The sequence below is a fragment of the Corapipo altera genome, unplaced genomic scaffold, assembly GCF_003945725.1.
Source record: "Corapipo altera isolate COAL_440 unplaced genomic scaffold, ASM394572v1 67, whole genome shotgun sequence".
NCBI lineage: Eukaryota > Metazoa > Chordata > Aves > Passeriformes > Pipridae > Corapipo > Corapipo altera.
Window position 1 is genome coordinate 3,249,075 of NW_020884906.1, and position 22,503 is coordinate 3,271,577.

At 39.4% G+C, this 22,503-nt stretch overlaps 1 protein-coding gene across 1 annotated transcript in view; it reads right to left on the reverse strand.

Moving 5' to 3' along the window:
- The window catches only part of ADGRD1 (adhesion G protein-coupled receptor D1), a 140,505-nt gene extending 127,741 nt beyond the window's left edge, over positions 1-12,764 (reverse strand). Inside the window, exons 1-4 of the mRNA XM_027652149.1 lie at positions 12,120-12,764; positions 11,987-12,023; positions 7,957-8,040; positions 1,846-1,968 (exon numbers count right to left, since the gene is read on the reverse strand). Coding sequence (XP_027507950.1) covers positions 1,846-1,968; positions 7,957-8,040; positions 11,987-12,023; positions 12,120-12,188 — 313 coding nt within the window. The 5' untranslated portion in view covers positions 12,189-12,764. The remainder of the gene's footprint in view (positions 1-1,845; positions 1,969-7,956; positions 8,041-11,986; positions 12,024-12,119) is intronic.
- Between the last annotated feature and the right edge of the window lie 9,739 nt (positions 12,765-22,503).

The window sequence follows — 22,503 nt, forward strand, 5'->3', positions numbered from 1 at the left end:
GCACCTAAATCCTCATTATACCTTGGATCAGGGTATTCCAAAATTAAAAGTAAAAATTAAAGTCAGGTACACAACAAACACCCAACTTTATGAAACGTTATGTTGCACAGAGCTTTTTTAAATCTTTTTTGAATTTCAACTTCACGTACATTGGCTAAATCCGGCTTCTCCTAATGTGCTCAAACTAATGATCATGAGAACATTCTCTTGCATCTTTCACAATTCTTTTGACTGAAAATACCACTCCAATGAGCCCAAAACTGCTCACAGAAAAACCATTGTTTGAGAACTGCTTGAGAAAGAACGAGGCGGGGGAAGGGCGTTTGGACGTTTCAAAAGCGAGAAGAATTTGTTTTCTCAAGTAAAAATAACAGCCCTGAGATGTTATGAAATTATTAGCCTAGGAAAAAATAGTGGGATTTTTTGTTTCATAGCTCGGACTATTTAATCTGGAAGGATCCCAAGACCATTTCATTCCCCTGGTTGAAAGTACTTAGCACCAGTTTCACCTAAATACAACCAACGAATCAAGGGATGTTTTAGCAACAACAGGCTGGAATAAAATTACCTTTCATCATAAAATTACACCTTATTCTTGCCATAGGTGTATTTTGATTAGAAAAGAAACTCCCTTTAGACAAAACAGTGTTGGATTTTCCCCTTTTTTTTTATTAATACCTGCTAGAGTGATTTAGTATTTATGGTTTGTATGAGTTCTTCACATCTTACCTGCTGGACATTTCAGTGTTTTATGCTTTTAATGTCCTTATTTGTGAGATACTGGGAGTGTTCTGGTACTATAAAAATAATTAGGTTATATTGTAGACTTTGAAACAGTATGACTTCCTGATGATTTTTATTTCCCAGTGGTATGAAAAAAAGTATGAAAAGATACAGCATATATCAGAAAATACACCTACAGTTGGATACTGAATTACTTTTTCTAATATTCTCAGGTAACAGCCATGTACCATCTGCCCTCTGAGTGTCTCCTACTTTCATAAAAAGTTCATACACAGTTCTTGTTTTATCAGCTCAAAAGTAATCCTATTTCAAGCAAAGTCACCTGTTTGAAGAACAGCCTAAATCAATAAAAGCAAAAAAATTCAATATTAACAATATTTCTTAAGTTTAGGGACTGTTGGAGTTTATAGAAAGCCTCATTTTCTATTGAGCCTTCCATTTGCACAGACTTTTAAACCCCTGGTGAATGATTGATGTCAGTGACAAGGTGAGTGTTTGGTTTGACAGTCAGACACAGTTTGAGCCATTTTCTGTAACCAACACGTTGTCAAACCTGTGCCCTTCCCATTCCACCTGTCATTTGGTGCCCTAACCCAAGAAAAAGGGAACAGAAACAGAACGAAGAGATATAAGTGTCTGTGAGGACAAATGAATTCCATAACACCAGAGACCAGCAAATTTTGTTATCTCTGGAGATAAATGTGAAAAACCCAAACCCATTCCTGCTGAGAGGCCACACTGAATCTGTCTCCTAAATTTGAAGTCCGTGTTACAACCTCTTTGCTTGTCAAACTGCTGTTCTTGTGGGCATTAATTAACTTTGTTGCCACTGGTAAGATTTTGGACTCTGTAGGTTTATTTCTGGCTTTGTTTGAATTAATTACACTGTAATTACTCTGAGTAGTTGGTGACCAGTTCTAATTTAAACTGCAGTTAGAAAAGACTAAATTTTCAGCAATCAACACTCAATTGTTTTAAAAGTCAAAAAAGTGTCAAGTTCGATTTTTAGATTTCATTCCGGTGAGGAAAGAAACAATGAGTAGTGAATTACATAATTTGACAGCCAAAGAAATGTAAAAAATAATTAATAAATTTTCTCACCTTCAGGTCCACAAACTTCTGGATTACTAATGCAAGAATTTTGGTAGCTTCCGAAGAAGAGAAAGGTAACTCCTTTCTTTTCAGTGACGTAAATTCCTTTGTTCACCATTCCTTCTACAATATCTAAAGGAAAAGCAAAATATAGTTTAGCATTTACATCAAAACTTCCTGGAAATGTGATTTTAACAGGCTCTTACACCTCAGATGTTTATCTTGTTCCGACCATATGTTTGCTTTTGTTGCTTTTGTGTGTTTGTTTTTCTTTTAGGTGTTTTTGTTTGTTTGAGTGTGTTGGTGGTTTGCTGTTGTATTTTTAAGGAAACATACAGATATCTCTTTCAAATTCGTAAATATTATATCTGTCACTCTGTGATTAACTAAGACTGTTTAACAGAACCCATACACTCAAAAATTATTATTTTAAAGTAATCTGAACAAACCTTACGCTTTCCAGAGTTCTGAATACCAGACACATCCTAGAGGTGTCTTACTGTTAGGCTGAGTTAGTGAAGAAATTCTTTAATTAATCAAAACTGGCACAGAATAAGTTTTCTTTTTTTTTCATTTTTAGAAAAAGAAAGGTTTTGATCAAAACTCATTTTTTATTAAAAAAGTAATGAAACAAAATCAACTTGAGAAGCTACACTAAAAAGACAAAAATATATCTCCTTTTCAGACATCCTTTGGTGTGGCATCCTTGTCCTTTGTCTAACGTGGATCATGGCTATTTTTTTGCAATTTTCTTGTCTCCCTTCTAAAAAAAATCACTGTTGATTCATCTCCTACCAGATGAACCTTATTAAAACTAAAACACTTATTTACTATAGGAAACCTCACAAAGGTCTGAGAGTGCAGCTCCAGACGATTATGGGAAGTTCATCTCCATTGTCCCAGAATAAAAAGAGGGACTGGTTTGAGCAAAGAAGACAAAGGGAAATCACAACTAAACATTCTGCTGGGTCAAGGTGCCCAAATTCCACAGAATATTAAACTGTCTATTTCTGAGCAGACAGGATGACACTGTGTGGGATTTCTGTTCACTCCACTGTTCGGGATCACATTCCTGCAAGGACTGGGAACGTTCAGAACCTTGACTTTAAGACCCTTCTTTTGTAATTCCTTCTGGAAAGGTGTGAGGAGCAGAGCTGCTCCCAGGGAACTCCAGCAGTGAGAACACATTGCCCTGCTCCGAGGTGCAGGAATTGCCAGCCAGGAGCTGCCTGGCATTTGGGAATCTCATGAGATCCTAAGAGGAGATGAGGGAGGCACACAAATGGTCTAAAACACATGAAGGGTGGGACATGAGGGCTTTCTCTGGGTATTTATCCCTATATATCCACCTGACTCAACAGAACCTTTTGCAGAGCAGAAACCATGGCAAAGCTCAATGCTGGGGACAGACTATCTATCTCGAGTGACAACCATCAAACTGCTGTCACTGCTCCCAGCCTGTGCCCTCCTTTATGAAACAGGGACATGGGCAACACAACATCTCCTTTCCAAACTCCAGACAACCTCCAGGTAGGAGGGCAGCAGTCCCAGTGCAGGATAACACCCCTCAAGGACACAGCAGCAGCCTGGCATAGCCCTCACTGAATGCAGGCTGAAATATTCTCTTATTTCAGTATTTAATTATCAGTTTTCGGGTATCTTCCCCTTCATCTGAGGAAGAAATCACCAAGTCCTGGTTCTAATTGACAGATAAATTTTAGTTTCTTTTCAAACTGTGAGTGTGCACTATGGAGCAAAGCAAGCATTTCTAAGTTCTTCCTGAGGCACTTGAATTAGAAGTTAATCCAGCCAGAATAAATCCCATAAGGTAATGCATTTCTGTTTCCATAGCATCTCCTTTGCCACTGATGTCACTCTTTATAATGTTCATATTGAACATATTTTATTATGTGAGAACTATGCAAATGGTCTATAAAGCAGATAAGAAAGGACTGAAAGGAATTAGGGTCATGTGAAGTTCATTATTAATAGAGTTCACATTTGCCAGCATACTTTTACTGTTAGAGAGTAAAAAAATAGTGGGTTTAGTACTCCAATATAAAAATCTCAGTATCTGAGCAGCCCAAATGACAGTTTCACCATTTCCATCCTTCTGCTTAGGTCAGATTTTCCAGCAACTTGATGGGAATTAATACCTAAGCATAAAGTGGACAAGAGGTCGTATTTCAGTTGCACCCACACAGTATAAATGTTAGTGACTTAAATTAAGTGACTTTAATATCATGCTGCTGTAAATGTAACAGTCTGTCAGGTTTCTGCCTGGTGAGTTGTGATTTTCTGTTCTTCCTTTTATCTCCCAGTGTGTTGATGTTAAAGAAAAATGCAATCAATAAATGGACATATGTATGCAGATTTTTGCTTCCCTAGTTTTTTTTTTAAAAACATCACGTATATCAAAGTTGTTGTGGTTGACAAGATCTTACTTCCAGGCTTTGCAAATTTGTTTGCATCTGTCTTTCTAAACATGTCCTTTAAAAAATACTATGAAACAATTAAAAATGGAGGTTTAGCCTTGAAAACAAGAAAAAAAAATAATCAACCTATTTATTCTTATATGTTCCTCCGAAACATCATCTCTGTTTTAAATAAGACTAACAGAAATTTTTTAGATTCTGGAGGACCACTAAGGCACATCCTCCTCTCCTAATAATTGAGAGTAACCCAGGGAACATTGCAGGAGTGCTTTTCCAAGTATGTGTGACAGTGTGAGCATAAACCACACGACCAACTTGAACCAAAACTCAGTTAATTTTGAATCCAACGTTACAAGAACCATCCAAGCTTGACAAATGCAGAACAAACAAAAAAAAATTATGTAAATCCTCACCTACAGTTGCAGAGAAGTTAGAGTAGGCAGAGTCATTGGTATATACAAAGGTAGAGTTATGGGAAGGAAGCACAGTGAAGTTGTGGATTCTTAGAGCTGGGTGGAACAACAAAAGAAAACAAGCAAATAAGCAAAACAATGAATCAACACAATCAGTAATGAATTGACCAGTTCATATCTCTCAACTCAGCACAAAGGACAGATGTTGAGCAGTGGCCTTTAAAATGATCCCACAACTTCTCCCTGGGATCTGCATGAGAGAAGTAAATCCAGTGTCACTAAAACAATATTTTCTTCACAGTTACTGAGAAAAAAATATAAAAAATGCAATGGCAGGTGAAGGGCTCTGAAATATATTCCTGCTGGTGAAGAACTCTGCATGTATAATAAAAATCATTATACTGGTGCAAAAGTTATGGGCAATTCTATCCCATGTCCAGTTGTGGGTTCCCCAGTATAAGACGTGGACGTACTGGAGCGAGTCCAGTGGAAGGCTGAGAATGCTGGGAACTGCTCAGCCTGGAGATCTGAGGGCTCAGGGATCTTCTCAATGTGTGAAAACACTCCATGGGAGATGTAAAAATAGTGCCAGACTCTCCTTATTTGTACCCACCGAACAGATAAGAGGCAATGGGCACAAAATAAAATACAAAAAATTCCATCTAAACATAAGAAAAGTCCCAACTTTTTTATATCTGACAATAAAATTTTATTCTCTAATTTTTTTCTGATGTTGATAATTTAACAGTATCTGTCACACTGTAATTTTTTACCCTGGGCAGGCAAATAAAACTTGATGGAAAACCCATGAAGGTAAAGGGAGAGACATTGATTTCGGATTTAGACCCTCCGAGCTCAGAGAACAAAAAGACAAACGCTCTTAAAAACAAAAAAAAAAAGAAAAATATACACAAAACCCTCAAGATAAAAATGCATGGAAAACCAGGGGTCAGATGGAAAACCTGAATACGGCCACTTTTTTTTTTATTATTTGCTATATTTTGAGTTGATTGTTTCCCTTCAATTGCTTCCACTGCTGAGATAACCAAAAATTAATTTGCTGCCACGCTCTCACAACACAAATGCATTGAGAGATATAAATCTGGTTTCGTGCACAATGACTTCAACAAATAAAATGGATTAACGTGACGGACAGATTATGATGCTTCAAGGATTCAAGAGGAGAAACATGGAATGAAAATAACTGCATGATATGACGAGTGGAAAAACAAGAAAGACTCCAGCAATAAACAGAAGAGTTGTGTCATCAGAATGGTATCAAAAACAAGCAAATTGTCACCTGCAGTAGATTACAACAATAAAGAAAACTTTTCTTGCACATCAAAGTCAAATATCAGGCAGATACATAAAAGCTCTGCTGGAGGCAGTTGAGATGATATCTGTGTCTTATCAGACAGAATACGAGCAGCTGAGAATAATTTGAGCTATCCACTACAAAATTAAGGAAAGAACTCATCATTGTCAGAGTTGCTCTGCAGAGATAAAGACTCGGCTCCTGGCACCCTCTGCAAATAATGGTATGACAAAGTCCTCCAGATCTCTTCAGCAGAGTCATGCAGCTGGCTCATTTATGAAGTTTTTTAACACCATGTCATAATAGGAGTCAAAAGAGATCGCTCTTGTGAGCCAGTCCCATTCCTGTAAGTGAAGGTTTGTAGGATCAGGAACTTCATCTGTTCTGCTTTATCTCTGCCGAGATACTACTAAAAAGATTTCTGAATTCTGCTGAAATAATGTCATTTAACAAAACTTGAAAAACAATCTGACATTAATTGTCATTTTTCCAAGAGCTCTGTTCTATATTTATCATTTTCAAGCACTTTCCAAACAACTTTGTTGTAACATGATTGCCAAAACAGTGCTTGATATGCAACACTTTACCTTTTTTGAGACTACATGAAGTCCAGTGTCAGAAAATGACTTTAACACACTGTTAGAGAACTCACATGGTAACTTTTTGTAATGCAAATTATTATTCTATTGAAGTCAATAGGAATGCTGCCATCAGCTCCTAATGGAAGCAGAGTATTGCCCAGATATATTTCTGGTCAGACAATTCCATTCCTTTCAGAAATTTTGTGGAAAGACAGGTCAAAGTTTAAGCTTAAAATACTTGAACACCTCTGCAATAAAAGAGTTTAGTTATTTATGGATCTTTTTCAGACTTAGGACCAGAGATTGATATTGCCATTTTTGTGTAATAAACAGCAATAACTTTGCACTTCTGGTAACATTTTTCACGTAAGGTTGTAAAGGTCTCTAACTCCTGATTTAATCTTCTGCAGTGGTTCTTTCTGGATAAAGATATTAAAGTCACAAGAGCCCCTTCCTTGCACTGGCACAAAACAGCTCAGCTCAGCTGCCAGGGTGGGCAGTCCTGGAGTGAGGAATCCTGGGGAATGCACAACCAGCACAGCTTGGAAGCGTCAGAGGAGAGAAAAGAGTTCATGTGAAAATTCCTGAGGGACCAGAGTGGTTCTGCTGGAGCCCCATTAACGACATCACCTCCACATCCCTGGAAAGCCCCACACCCCCTTTTCAGTCCTGATGTGAAACATCAGATCCAGAGAACTGCTGAATCCAATCAGACTGCCCCTAAATACCATTCCCTCTGGGATCCTGCAGTCCTCACAACAGACCCTTTAAATCAGTGAGTTTTGCCTTAAAATCTCTCTTGATTTTACCTTATTGGAAAAAAAAAACAAATTAATATGATCTAATGCTGCAATACTGTTTTTAAGGAAATACCCAAAAGCAGATAAAAATGAGTAAGAAGTATCCAGATAAGAAATTACACTTCTCTTTTTACAGATTCTACAGGCAATTTTTAAAAGTGCATGAGGAACTTGGGCATTTAACTCCTTCCAAAATCAAAAAGGAGACACCTGCACTGCTGGTATAGCCCAAGATCTCAGTCACTGAGTGTTTTAGTGCATGCAATACATGCACCAAACCAACTAATAACAATGTGATTTCAACGACTCTTTGGATCATAAACCTTTTCTCTTTATAACCTTAAAAATGCACAGACAGCCCATAAAACCTCTGAGAATACTCTATAAAAATCAGCTCACAAATAAGATATCATTTGGACATCAGAGCACTGCAAAAACACTAACTGAGAAAAAAAAATAAAAACTCAACTGCTGTGGCACAAAAGCTGAACCCTTTCTTTTCTCCTGCTCCTCTTTTACTTACAGACTGCCACAAATACTTATGTTATTGCCATTGTCAGTGAATCCTTTGTCTACCTCCATTTGCATCCCGAAACTCATTAATTCCATCCACGTCTTCCAATGGCCAGTAATGGGAAGCTGATGCGAGAACTTTGAACCCTTGCAAGAAACACAGTTGAGAAGATTATTAAAGACAAGACCAACAAGGAGTGCAACCAAAAATAACAATAAAGGAGGTCAATTGGTTAAGTAAATGAAAATATTTTCTGTACACCCAGTGTGGCACATAAGTGAGATCATAAATCAACACAGAGGAGTAGATAAAAGCCATCTGATTAACCACTGCAGAAAATCTGCTTTTAAAACTCAACTGTTTTTTATTTTAGTTGTATTTAAAATGTGTAACAATCTCTGACCAAATCTCTGCTTGTATCCAACAGCATTCATTGAAGGAACAGCTGAGGAGTCAGCCAAGAGTAATTTCTAGATTTTACTGAGATTTCAAGCACATGGTGGGTAGTACAAAGCACTGTCTCTATAGCAAACTACTCCTGCTCCTGCCTTCTCCAGAGGTAACTCAGCTCTCTGCAGTTCCAGGGAGTAGGAGATGCTACAGAGTTCCCAGGCATCTTATCCTCTCATCAAAATCCACTGGAAAATCAGTGCCACACCTTGAGTTTATATTAATCCAAGCACTTTTTCACCCTTGGTTGTCTGTGGGGAGACACCAGGAAGGAGCAGGACCATGGATGAGAGCAGAGGTGTCTGCACAACAGAGTTACAGCAGAGTGCAGCCTTCCTGATGCCTCCAGACAGCTCTCACCTCAGCAGCAGTACAGCAGAACTTCCTTTAACAGAAGGAATTTGATTTTCCTTGAGAGAAGAGCTTCCAGAATATTAAGCACCATATGGAAGAGCACTCACTCCTCCCCACATGGCATCATCAGCTATTCCTTCAGAACCTTCCCCACTGCACCAAAATCAGAACAGCTCTTTGTGGCCTGATGAGAACATTTTGTTTTCCTAAATGTCCTCTTTAGCAACAGGTGGACAAGATGACAAAGGCAAAATATCTGCTGTTTTCCACTGGCACTTTTATCTGCACACTCTGGCTGACCAGAGGTTGAACAGATTTTAGATGTGATGACTTAAACTTAGTCAGAAGCAGGCTGCCCAAAACAACCAAATTTTTCGTTAAGATAACAGTTCTATTTTAAGAGTAGAGCCCTAACAATGTAGGAAAACATGAGCTGTAATTTCTTGTTACCTCGTTAGCTGCAAGAAACCCTTTATTCTCAAAACAATCGATTCAACCAGCTGTGCTGAAATAAATTCATAATCTCCCATGTCTGAGAAAGTTTTAGAAGGTTGATACAGATACACAGAAATGTTACTGTGAATGCAAATGAGAATGATGTGTTTTGTTCACCATGATGCCACATCACCCAACTGCTTTGAGTTAATCTTTTCTTTGGGGTGCAGGGGGGGAACACAAAGAATGAGAGGGGCAAAGAGAGCAAATATTTATATTACACCATATCTGTAATTCTCTGACCTACAATCATTTTTCGATCCCAAGTAATCTTTCAAGAACCTGAGGTGTGAAGCTGATAGAGGTAAGTTTGTTAAAACCCACTTCAGCTGTCATACACCAAAGAAAAAGCTTCCCACACCTGATGTGCAAATTAAAACAAGTCACAGGCAGCGCCCTTTGACATTTTCAGACTATCCCACACCTTTCTTCACTCTTGAGATCAAAACAGCTTGCCTACTTGATAATTATTCTATCATTTTAATGTCCTGGACACAAACAGGATTTCTTTATCACGGATATGAAGGTGCAAAAATTGTATTTGCATCCTTAAACTGCCAAATGCACCCAATGGAGAGCAGTTTGATGGCCTCCACCCTCATGGTTTAGTGTCTGAAGTGTGACACAGGTGGGATCCTAGGATTTATTTTTTTATTATGCATGCAAAGTTGATAGAATTGCTAAACATCACAGCAAGGAATTGCAGATCTGAGGAAACAGAACTAAAAGAAATTCTGCATCTTGTGAGGATACACAAACTACTCAGACTTGCTTCCAAAGTCAACTCTACCAAAGATATCTAACAAAAGACTCATGATTGACCAGGATCTGCTTTTAGCCCACCTAACTACGTGTTTGCAGTTGTACAGAGGTTTTCCCACGGAGAGGGAGCAGGAGCATCAATAGGTAAGATGGGGATATCTTTAGGAGAATTGATAAGTTTCTGTGGTTACACATTTCCTTTGACTATTAGGAAATTAAAAAGCAAAACTGCTAATGAAAGGACAAAGGTGCTGCCAGCATAAGAGAATAGTGACACAGAATAAGCACATACAAAATCCAATCTGAAATTCCAAGCAACCCAAACTCAACTAAGCTGAGCATGGAAAGGCAGACTGAGAGAACGGGATATAGGAACGAGACCTTTTGCATTTCTATCTTCAAAGAACATATTCTGGCTGCTGCAAAAGAAATGAAAAGTATAAATTTCTGTGGCAGTAAGAGCACCCACATAGACTACCTGAACTAACATACCTCCATCTGACTTTCACCAAACTCCCAGCTCCATTTGCAGGGTACAGACCACACCTGCTGGTTCAGTGTGCTTATATGCAAACATTTCTTGCTCCCATTAACATCTCCCTTTTTTGTATTAGGGGACAAAAAAGGATTTAAGAGAGGTGGTAGAAAAAAATAATTAGAAAAAGAAAGAAAAAGAGAAAAGGAAGCTCCTGGGAGAAAATTGTCTGATGCCAAAAAATGTGTCACAACACGGCACAAGCATTTTAGTAGCAGCAGCATCACAACAAAGGCATTGCCATGGCTGGCATCAAACTCAAAAGAAGTAGCAATATTTTAGAGAGCTTACATTTAAAAGCTGTGAAAACAGACCAAAAAAAAAATGGGGGGGGGGGGGGGGGAAACAGATACACTGCAAAGAAAACTGCCCAGAGCCACGCTGCATGTTGGTGGCTTTCCCAGCTCCCAGTCCTGAACTCCACAAAGCTGTGCTGTTCCCTCACTTTCAACCAAAAGACCTCTGGAAACAAATACCTGTTGCTTTGAATGCAATATCCTTTCCATAGATAACTACACTGACTAGAACAAAATCACAGGACTTTTTTGCAGCCTGGTTCAAAGCCAGAAAGCATCTCTTGCAGCTGTGCTTCATACACAGACTCTACTCCAAAATCAGGGCTGGGTAACTTGCCCCCCTCATTGCAGGAGGCTTTTTCCCTCCTGTTGTTCCACCAGCCAGAAGCCAGTGATCCTCACCCACAGGGAATGGGATTGTATTTCTTGTTTTTGAGCAAAGGTGGGACAAAAGAAACTAATCAGGCTGAAGCTGCTGCACTGGCAGCCAACACGGCACTGCCACGGATCTCCGTGTTTGACTTGAAAATAATTACATATGGTTAAAACTAAAAAGCACAAAGCAATACATGAATTGGTAAAGCAGTAAAATTGTGCTTGTACACCACCATGAGGCTTGAGGTTAAACTATTTATATAAACAGAAGAATTCTGCAGTTACACACACAGACCCCGAATAAGCTTCGAGTAAGTTTTTTCTACATTGAAAACAGATGAGAGATCCTTAAAACGCCCTGTGACTGATTTAAACTGAAGAGTGGAGGCTGGGAGGAGGGTAGATGACTTGAAGCCATGCCAAAGTACTGCAAATTATACAAGCTGACATATCTAACAGTAAATCATTGAATTGAAAATGCTGGACATTGAGGAAAAAAAAGGAAAACGGTCTGTGTGGAGGTCTGATTCAGAGAAACACACTCAAAAAAATTAATAAGTGTATATAGGATTTTTCCACATAGCAAATACAAGCTATTTTTTTGCAAATATATTTCTATGCAGAATATTCAGCAGGTAGGTTACTGAATTTAAGATGACTGGGACAGGCTGATACTTTAGACTATTACATTTTTAATACAGAGCTGACATTCAAATGTAGGATCACAGTTTCTTTGGAGGTACTAAGAGAATAAAAAATACAAAGCAAAAAAGCAAACCAATATTTAAGCACATTGTCATAAAATGTAAATAGAGCATTCCTTACCTGGGTGTTTGGGGAGCTGGGAATAGTTTCCATACACCTGCACATAAAATATTACATAATGAGACATGGTGAGGCAAAACTTGCTAAGAGGAATCCAAGTATATCTCAATACTGACCACATTCAGAACATTACCTGGTATTTTTGCTGCAATAAAATCAGCAGAGAATAATGACAACAGAGCAGGGACAATAAACTTTCCATGGTCTATTTCAGGTTAAAAGTACAACTGAAATCAAACTCCTGTAAGATTTCAATCATAAGTTTTCCTTTGCTGCTTTTGGTATTAAAAAGGTCATTTTCCATGCAGGTTCAAAAAGTCTGTTCCTTCAGTGATGGCGAAATATCCTTCCAGACCCTTTAAGTAGTATTTTCCTGCTTCACACTTTGATATCTTCATTTAACTCCAAATAAATCCCCATGATGGGAGGAAAATTAAAAGAAATGTGCATCAAATCCGAAAGTTGTGCCGTTCTGTGGAAAGGAGTCAAATATTTCTGTCACAATCTGTGCCAAAAAAGAAAAGATCTTGTTTTCAACTTTCTTCCTACGGTTGCCTTTTCCTTGCAATTACTTTCACGTTGTCAGAGACCCGAAGCCGGTCGTAGTTTTGCTCGCAAGAAAATGCACTTCCTTATAGCACATCGGGCGGAAAACTCTCCCTCTTCCCTCAGAAACTGAGCTGAAAAGAGCTGCAAACTCCTCTCTTGTCCAGCTCACGTTTGCACCTCCATCCCAGATCTTTTTGGGTGGAGAGCAAGGCTGAGTGATGTCATGCTTTCTCCTCAAACTTTGTCCCATTCTGGTTCTCTATTTATATATCACGTTGCTGCTGTCTCTTCCCTGGGTCCTAACACCAGCCAGCCAGGAACAAGTGGAAACGAGTCCATGTGCTTCAGCAAACAGATAAAAAAGGGAGATTAGTGCTCGTAGCAATCTGCACACTCGCAGAGGAATCGAAGCCAGAACAAGTGTTCACAATTCGAATGCTCAGGAAAAACAGAACAGGAATTTCTGAAGGAAAGCTGAGATCTGTTTACTGAAATAACAGATTGTAGTTCAGCCTGAAGAAGCATAACCTCCAAAAAAACCACTGATTTAAATCACATGGCACTCTGAGGCATTGATTGTACCGTGCCTGTGTCTAGCAGGGGAAACTGAGGCATTCACCATTTCACTGATTTGCTCAAACTTGCACAGCAAAACCAGTAAAAACAAACCCCTGGGAAAAGACTTCTTAAAGTAGTTGCCATTTTACTTTTTTACATAAAAATAATTACATGTAAGTACTCCTATGAATCTCCCAATTACACTCTGAACTATATCACAAATAGTAATCAGCATTTTACATGTAAAATAGCAGCTAGATCTAGTTGATATTTTCCATTTATTTTGTTCTGCTATGATAAAATCTTGCTTTCAGCTCTCTGCAAGATCTTTATTTTCAGTGAAATAAACTAGAGTAATATTTTATTCACCTTATTCACCTGGTTCCTTATGTCAACTCTATTTCTTCCAGAGTATTATCCCTCTTACTCCTCTGCTGCTTGATGGCAACTTCTGCACCAACCTCTTGACTGGTTCATTATAACTTTTAGGATGAAACAGTTTTCCACTGACACTTTATATAGGTATTATAGAGCTGGAATCCAGCAAACCTGGCAGTAGCTGTGGCCCTGATTTCCCCAGCTGGCTTCCCAGACGTGTTCTGAACTTCCAAAGCCTCTGGTGGTAACAAGCTCCTTGCAAACGACTGGCAAGTGGAGGGGAACTCAAGGGTCCAAGGACTGAAGAGATCAAAATTAAGTTTGGGAACCCCAAGGCATTCACACTGCCTGGATGTTCCAATGTTACCAAAGTTTAGTAATACGAAATCTCAGTATTGAAATCAAATATGAATTTTGTTTGTAATCCTGACTTGGGACCTACAACAGAATAATTTTGAAAATTTTGAATTTCAGTTCCTTCAAAAATTTAGCTTCCCATTTAATGATGACCAGTCTGACTTTTGCTTATTTCCCTCCAGGTTTTTTCCAGACTTCTTCCCTCATTACTGTTAGCCACAATCTCCTCAATATCCCGAAGGAGGAAGAGGAATTCTGCACAAACCCCAGGAATTCTGCACCATGTAGTGACAATGCAGTGACATGTAGAGCCACCCTTAGAAATAATAGAGAGCTGCAGCTAAAAATCCTGAGAAAAGCTAAAATGTAAAAAGAGAAAGACAGGAATTCAAAATATTTGCCAAGAGGGGCCTGTCAAGGGAAAGAATATGCTTACCAAAACAATTGTGAGAATCCAAGCAAACACGTTCACTGCCAAAAATTTTCTGTGGAACCAGCAAATTGCAAGCAGACACTGGGAGATCATTTGCAGGAACAAATTCTGAATTTATTCCACTGATCCTCTGGAAACCTGATCTGAGCAGTCCCAGAGCTCCCACGACAGCCCAGGGGCAGCACCAGGCACCTCGTGTGTGGAACAGAGTCCCTGACCCAGCTCTGGGAGGACAATCAATGCCAGGGCATTGCTGCTGAGGAGCCTGAGGATGGACCAGTGCTCGTTTAAAGCACTTCCATGTCAATAAAAGCACAGAGGTCCGTGGCTGGGCAGCCCATGCCAAGCCCTCGGGGTGGTTTCCCCCAGCACAGCTCTCCCACCCTGCTGCCCTGGGAGTAAGGAAGGAGAAAACTCTGCCCACCCACCCCTCCCATGTTACAGTTCCTGAAAGGACCCTGGATTTTCTGTCCCACTTAGGCAGAGAGCAGTAAAAAAGGGCCAGGGAGGGGCTGCTCTGCAGTGGGGCAAAAGTTTAACAAAACCCAAAGATCAATGGCTTTATGTCAAAGGCTGTAGCTGACATTTACCAGGAAACAAAAAATAAGCTGAAGTTAAAAATCTTTATTGCTAACTACCTAAATACAAGCAGGAAAACCATCATCTAAAGAATGCTTTACACTGCAGAAGGCAAACAATCCATAATAGAGTTTTCTTCCTTTGTTTTCTTTGGAATCACTAACTCACTTCAAGAGAGCTGGTGCATAATTGGGATTGAAATGTTTTAGCAAACATCATAGAAAGGAGTATTTTAAGAATCAATCTAACAGATTTCCTAAAACTTCTCTAATATCACAGTCTCTACTAACACACCAACAAATATTCTGGATTAAAACGACCCTCTAGTCAAACTGTTTCTCTGTCACTAATAGACATTATTAATAAGGTGATTACAGCTGATATATCAACATCCATCCACTTAAATTTTAGTGCTAACTTTTCTGGCTTCTAATGGACGTCCCAGGTAAGTAGTTGCAGAACTGATTTTATTTAATTCACTTGCAAAAAACACCCCACAGCTGTGTAAGTGAATTCATCTGGCCCTTGCATCCGGGAACTACTCAGATATATATAGGTGCAATTGGGTTTGATTTGCACTTTAAAAAAATCATTTGCCAACTGCATCACCTTCAAAGAGACTGAAGAATATGTTTCCTCCCCTGCCTTGTTCCTTAATGTACTACAATCAAAGCATGATAATGGGCTATACTAATTGGCCAAGTGACTATGGAATACAGCACAGGAGCCCCCTGGTTCTAGACAAAAGCAGGAAAACAAATCTCACTCAAAAGACAGAAGGTTTTTGCTTAAATCACCAGCTGTTTCTTAAAAAAAAGTGCAAAAATTGCTTATTTAAAAGAGTATCATCCTCACATTAACCTCTATTGATGTACTGGGAGGGGATGAGGCAGAAAAGGCTCAGTCCTGCTGTTTCTCAAGGTTTCCAGCACACAAATCCTCTCTTTTCCTCGAGGGATGGTGTGCACATACAGCTGTGGTAACACACCACAGCACTTTCTCCTGGGCTGGAAGAATTATGTGGTGTCTCTTCTCAGGCATTTAACAACTACACCCCTTTCCATCCTCACCCCTCACTCAAACACATCAGGGCTCCACTCAACTTCCAGGGAAAATCCAGCCTATGATAAGTTTTCCTTAAACTGAAAACTTGTGCTTTCGTAACTCGAGAGGCCACGATTCTGAGCAAACCCAAAATATACAATAGAGAGGGGTTTTTTTGTTGTTCTGATTTTAAAAACTGTTTGTTAGTGTTTATTCTCGTGGATGTCATCATCTCGTGTTGCTGCACTAAACTCTCCACACACAGCTTTTACTACAGGCTCTGTAACATTCTTTTAACTGGTAAACACTCCCTGAACTGTGGATCCTGTGAGTGAACGACAGCTTGAAGTACATTGTACTCATTTCCTTAGAACATTTAAAAAAAGCATTTAAATATTTTTTTCTTTTAGCACTTTCCTGACCAAACAGACAGAAAGTTTAACAGAAAGTTATTGTAGGTTTGTAAGTTTTCTCTAGGTCTGCAAAAGGTTGGCCAGCAGTGTTAGTGCTTCTCTTTACATTGAAACTTTGAAATTAAGGAAGCATGGGTGAAAGTGCATTTTTATTAGAAAGAGGGTTGAATAGTTGGCATTAAGGATACGTTTTCATGACAAGAAAAATGCTTTAAGTCTGTAGCCCTTATAGCAGCAGAAATAAAAATACTGTGGGTGGCACAGGCCAGCAAACATGATTTATATCCAATGATCTAACCAGGTTTAGGTGCTACAGCTTCTCTTCTCTTGCTGTTTGTGGAATACTTGATACATCACCCAGCTACAAAACTCAAATGCTTATTTCTGCATTTAGAACTAATACAAAATTAAATTTTCTTTCATGTCTATCTGTAAGTCCTTTATTAGAAAGACTTCTTTTGTTGTTTTCTGGGTTTATTTGAAGCAGAGATGAAACCCATAGGGCTGAAGTTCCCCGGGATGAGCCACAATTTCTAAGGCTCATATAAACACAGGTTAAGAAACAGGACATTCTTAAGAAAAATAAATGAAACTTTGGCGTGCCTGGGGAGTTCACCAGCAGAACGAGAGTCAGGAGTGATAAGCCAGGAAGTACAGAGGGGTTTGGACACGTGAAAACAAACAAATCTGTTCTACACACTCCTTGCAGAGGAGTAGGAGGGAGGGGCTGTGAAATCTGCAGTATTGGATGCCCTGATGAACAGGCTGGACAAACACTTGTCAGGGATACAATGGAAACAGTTGGTCTTACCTTGCAGCATGAAGGTGAGCTAAATTAATTCTTTTGATCTGTTCCAGCTGTATTTTGCCATCATTTCTGTGAATTCTGAGCTCACTGATGTATTTGCATATTCTCCTTTTTCATTTTTTCCTCATTGTTTGAACAGTATTAACTTTGGCCAGTATCAACATTAAGATTTTCAGTGCAAATCCTGAAATATCATAAATCTTAATTTCCAACACATAGCAAAAAACCCCATAAAATAAAAATACTCAAACAAAAACCTGCAAGGCACTATAAAGAACAATTTAAAGCAGATTAAAGTAAAATGTAGACTTTCTGTACCTTATGGGAAAGCATTATGCATAAAGATTTTGTACAGGCTATACAAGCTGCATAGAAGCTTTATCAAAGTGAGAAACAGTTAGAAATACATACAGATTTTATGATTCCTGATAAAGTGCAGCTTGTCAGAGTTGTGATTTCAATAATGCTGAATGAGCAGCTTCAGGTGAGAGAGAACAAGACACTTCATGAGTTCTTCCCTGGGCCCCAACTCTGGCAGGAACACCCTGCACAAAGACAGCTGTTGGTGAGTGACTCCAACGCTTCAGAGCAGCAAAGAGCCACAAAAGTGACGGAAAAAACCTTCACAGGTAGAAGAAATTGAGGCTTTACAGCTCTTACTTGCACAATGCCATCCAACAGAAGGTGACCAAAGGGTGGCAGTGGCCACTGCAGGACTCTGGTCCCCAGGATATACCAAGGAGTTGGAGATATTTTGGCCAAATGAGTCAGAAAGCAGACCAGGCTCAGCAGAACATTGTGTGAAACTTTCTTTGAGCTGACAACACCGAAAAGGACAAACTGAACAGTTCAGATCGGAGGAAAAGAAAACAAACACGAGTCCTGGAGTTAATTCAACGAGGCTAACGCTATCGTGGAGAAATATTTTTCTAATTAAGAAAATGAGAAGTTGCTGGTCGATGCCAGAAAACGAAATACGGCTTTTTGGCAATAAAATTTAGGCCTAATCAGATGGAAACACTTTTACTCTGCAACATATGCAATATTAAGCTGATTTAATAGATATATTCTTTATGAAGACACTGATGGTTCAAAGACCAATTAAGCAGGTAGATAAAAATAAATTATACATTTAAAGTTTCTTTGGATGAGGTCCCACTTGCTGATTGGATTACACCTTTTATTGTCTTTTTTTGTACCCTGGTAGTGCCTTGATCATCTTACTCCATACACTGAAGAAAACATTTGATTTCTGCAAAAGTACTTTAGGCTTTTGTGCAAATCCCAAAGATTTAATTTAATCAAATTTTTGATTATCTGAGCCTTAATGTCAAGCTTACATAAAATTGGATAATTGTATAAATAAAACATTATACAAATTCTTTTTTACGTGACTAAGCCAAATCCTTTTTGCCAAAAGCCACTGCCTGTAACCGTGTATGTTTTGGGATCGTTTAGGTAAGTCAGATTTTCTTAATTACACAAATATTTCACCATGATAAACTGTTGCCTTTAGGATTTGTGCCAGTTTTTCTCTCACAGCCTTACTTATTTCTCTCCTGCTCTTCTGGGTAAAAGCAACTCCACGAAAAGTTTCATTCAACTGCTCTGTGAAACAAGTTCACCAGCCCAAAGGGAGAATGGACCCAGAAGACAATGGAAATTCCTTCTCAGCAAGGACATCTGGGGGTGCTATAGATATATATATTTAAGGCTTTTCAATCTATAGGAATGACACAGTTCCTGTCTTTTGTAGTTTCTTCCTTTGGATCTAAGTGGCAAAAGCAACAAGAGGGTGGGGACAGAAGAGAGAGCTGGCTGAAGCATTGGCTGTGGCTTCCAAATCTACACTCTTATTAAAACCTGAGGAGTCATCAAACCTGAAATGCAACTCATTGATTAATTTAAAAGCAAGAAAACTGAATTCCAGAATTAAGATCCAGACTGAGCTACACAATTTCAGGTACTGATCTTATCTCTCGGGCCAACACAAACCAAACCCAGCATAAATTCTCTTCCATGACCTCTCAACCACTGTGACTCCAATTGGTTTGCTCCTCACTCCTCTGTAATGCTCAATAATCCAAATAATCACTTACATCTGTCGGTTGTAACAGTCATCCCAAAGATCCTAAAATCACAAGACACACCCTGGAATCACGGAACTGGCTAAAAACATATTTGCAATACAATAAACAAAAGGAAAAAAAAACAAATCCCGTTTGTATCTGCCACTGTTCTTAATGCACACTGCAGGAAAGCAAACTGGAATAAAATCAGCCATTCAAAATGGGATTCTGACTATGAAAATGGATATGATATGGAGATCAAAGAAATCCCCCCTTTTCTTTTTCTAAAGGATTTGACAATGTGTCAGTGGTTTTCATGGGCTCCCTACAGAAATGTAATTTCCAGACGTCACTGGATGCGACCTTCTTCAGATCCTTTTTAATTAGTTAGAAATACAGATTTTTCAAGAGATTATGAGTTTGCCTACTCCCTCTTGGGCTCTAAACCTTTTTTTAGCACGTGCAAAGTCAGCTGGGATGAAGAGCTGGAAATAGAATCATCAAGGAATACCCACCACATCAGCATTCATGTCTGCAGAATTAAATATGGAAGAAAGTGTTCTGTAGTCAGGCCAGTACCTGTGAAAATGGCATTACAAAACTTAACATGTCAGATTTTAAACAGCCAGGGATGTATGACATGCATTTAGAAGCAAGATTTATCCATTGCTCAGAGGGAATAAAACCATCACTCCTCTGCTAGTGGCAAACCACTGGTAACCAGTACCCACTCAGTAGAGGGCAATGGCAACAGAAACACAATTTTCAAAGGCATGATTAACCCAAGCAGATAGAATTGTTCTCTCTATAAGTTTAAGAAAAGCAGAAAAAAAAAAAAAGGTTTTATGCCCACATTTTCCTGTGCCTTTATTCTGCAAGGTTGATATATGATATGAGAAATAAAAACTCTTGTTTCACATGTGTTTTACTGAAGTTTCCAGGTCAGAACATGGCATTAGCTGTACAAGGCACTGCGTGCACATGTACCAAAGAGGCAGTGCCTGCCCACTTACGAGTCTATAACCACAGCACTTGAAGAGCACCAGCAAAAGTAGGCAACTAAAAGGAGTAATAAAACTGGGAACAGAAAAATGCTTGCCCCAGGGTGTGAGTCTTTCAAACTGCAGCACAGAATATGCTACGTGCCTAAATCGTATTTCTCTTTCACGTGTTACTCAAGGTCCCTGCTGTTCATCTGATCTGAAAACATCCAAGTTATTCACCTGCAAGGAAGTGGCCAAGCACTCCACCTGACAAGTAATCTCCAAGTTGCTGGGTGTTAAGGGAGATTTTCTCAGGCAGCTCCCACTTAAATCACAGAAGTTCTAGCAAAGCCAACTGACCTGTGCACAGCGAAGATTAGTGGTGGAAGAAACTAATTTCTTTCCTGTTAGATCCATTTCTTCTCACTCAAGGTTTTTGCCATGGCATCCTGTTAGCCCTGCCCAGAGTGCTTCCCAGCAAAGCAGGGCTGCAGGATCAGCCCCTGTCACGTCTGGGCACGGGGAGTTCTTACAATTTGTTCGATACAAAGCTGTTCTTACTTTAAATTCCCTGTGCTGGAGAACCATCTAGTGAAGCTCTCAATCATCAGGAGAGTTTTGTTATTTCCCCTCCCTCTCCAATCTGCATCTTTCTTTCCCCCCACTTTCTTCTATTTGGATTGGTATCTAACAGCAGGCTTCCACTGACCATAATTGTTACTAGTTAGTGATGCTTTGGAACGTTGCATTAATCATTATCACATCAGCATATGAGCATTTTGTTCTCTAGTCTTAATTTACGCCGTGTCCGTGCTTTCCTCCTCCTCCTTTTGAGTTCCCTTGTACTGATCCAGCCCTTTAGGACAGCAGGGTCCTCTCCTAGTGCCACATTCCCCTTGTGCTTTTCCTTACTAACATTGCCTAGGCTATGTTTCCCAAAATGCCCCTTGGGCTCCATGCCACACTGCCCAGGCTCCCGTGCAACATCCACACAGGAGATTCCATGAGTTCCATCAGCTGGGAATGTGCCTGTGTGCACGAGTCAGCCAATTGCTTATTCCACACTGAACCAGGGGCCTCAGTTGGACACCACGGGGGGTTTAGCACCTCCCAAATATGCCAAGTGCACCTGAGGAACTTTTTAAACACAGCCTTCTCCAGCATAACCAGAGAAAACCATCCCAGAGCCGCTCTTCCAGTCACACCAACCCCAAATCTGAAAGTCTAAGAGGAGGAGCATCTTTCTCCCTTATTTGCATTCTCTTCACAGCAAAACACGAACTGTAATACTCAGGATACAGATCTTTCAAGCCTTCTGTTCATTTTGCTATTCATAGGATAACTTTACTACAAAATCAAACCATAAGTGACATGACAGGACTGTGCTAGATCTGACTATTGCATGTTCCTCACATTTTTGTTTTATAACATTAGGTGATCAGCACATAATGCATGAATTATTTTTTTCAGGTGAAGTGATTCTTTCATTCAGTGACAATTATCAAGGCTTTATATAGTAAGCTCTGATCATAACATTTTTTCAAGCTTAAATTTGATGATTGGGAAAAAATAAGAAAGAACACGATGGTAGTGCCTGTGCTTTGCAACGCTAACAGCATTAGGATGGAAAAAAATCCTCTTGCAAGTGTAAATCCACCGAGAGTGTGAGATAACTTAAAAAAAAAAAGTCTATTTATTAAATCGGACAAAAAGCCGCTGGGCGGGCGGTTTGTGCCACCGCGTGGCCCAACCTGGTACTGCAAAATCCATCTCCGGCTCGGCTCCCCTGGGAATCCCATTCCAGCGGGGAATCACCCCGCGTTCTCAGGTGATACAGTCCACTTGCCAGCAGGAGAAAAAAATAATTATACGGTAACCACTCGATCTCCACGATAAAGACATTGTAAAGCAATATCAGAACTGTTCAGCTGGTGAGCTAAGAACGGCTCTCACTCGGTTTAAGCCTCACATCAGCTGGGAGAAACTGCACTTCTGACTGGCAGGTGGTGTGACTCAAACAGTTCTCTTACACGTAAACTTTGCAGAATTACTGAGCTCATCTGCTACAGTTTGAAGGAAGTTTTATAACTAGACCTCAGTTTAGGTATTTAATCAAAACAAAGCATGCAGGTACAAGTAAGAAGCAAAAATCCTATATCCAAAATCAAAAGACAATGAGTAACACCAAAAATTGCAGATTTCGTGTTAGTTACAACCCACCTCTTAATTTCCAAATGCAACAAACTTCTTTGGCTTGACCCCTTTCCCTAAATACTTGCCCTGCAAACCCACCACAAGACTCAGAATTTTTCACAACTTTGTTTTTTTGTTTTTTTTTTTAAATGA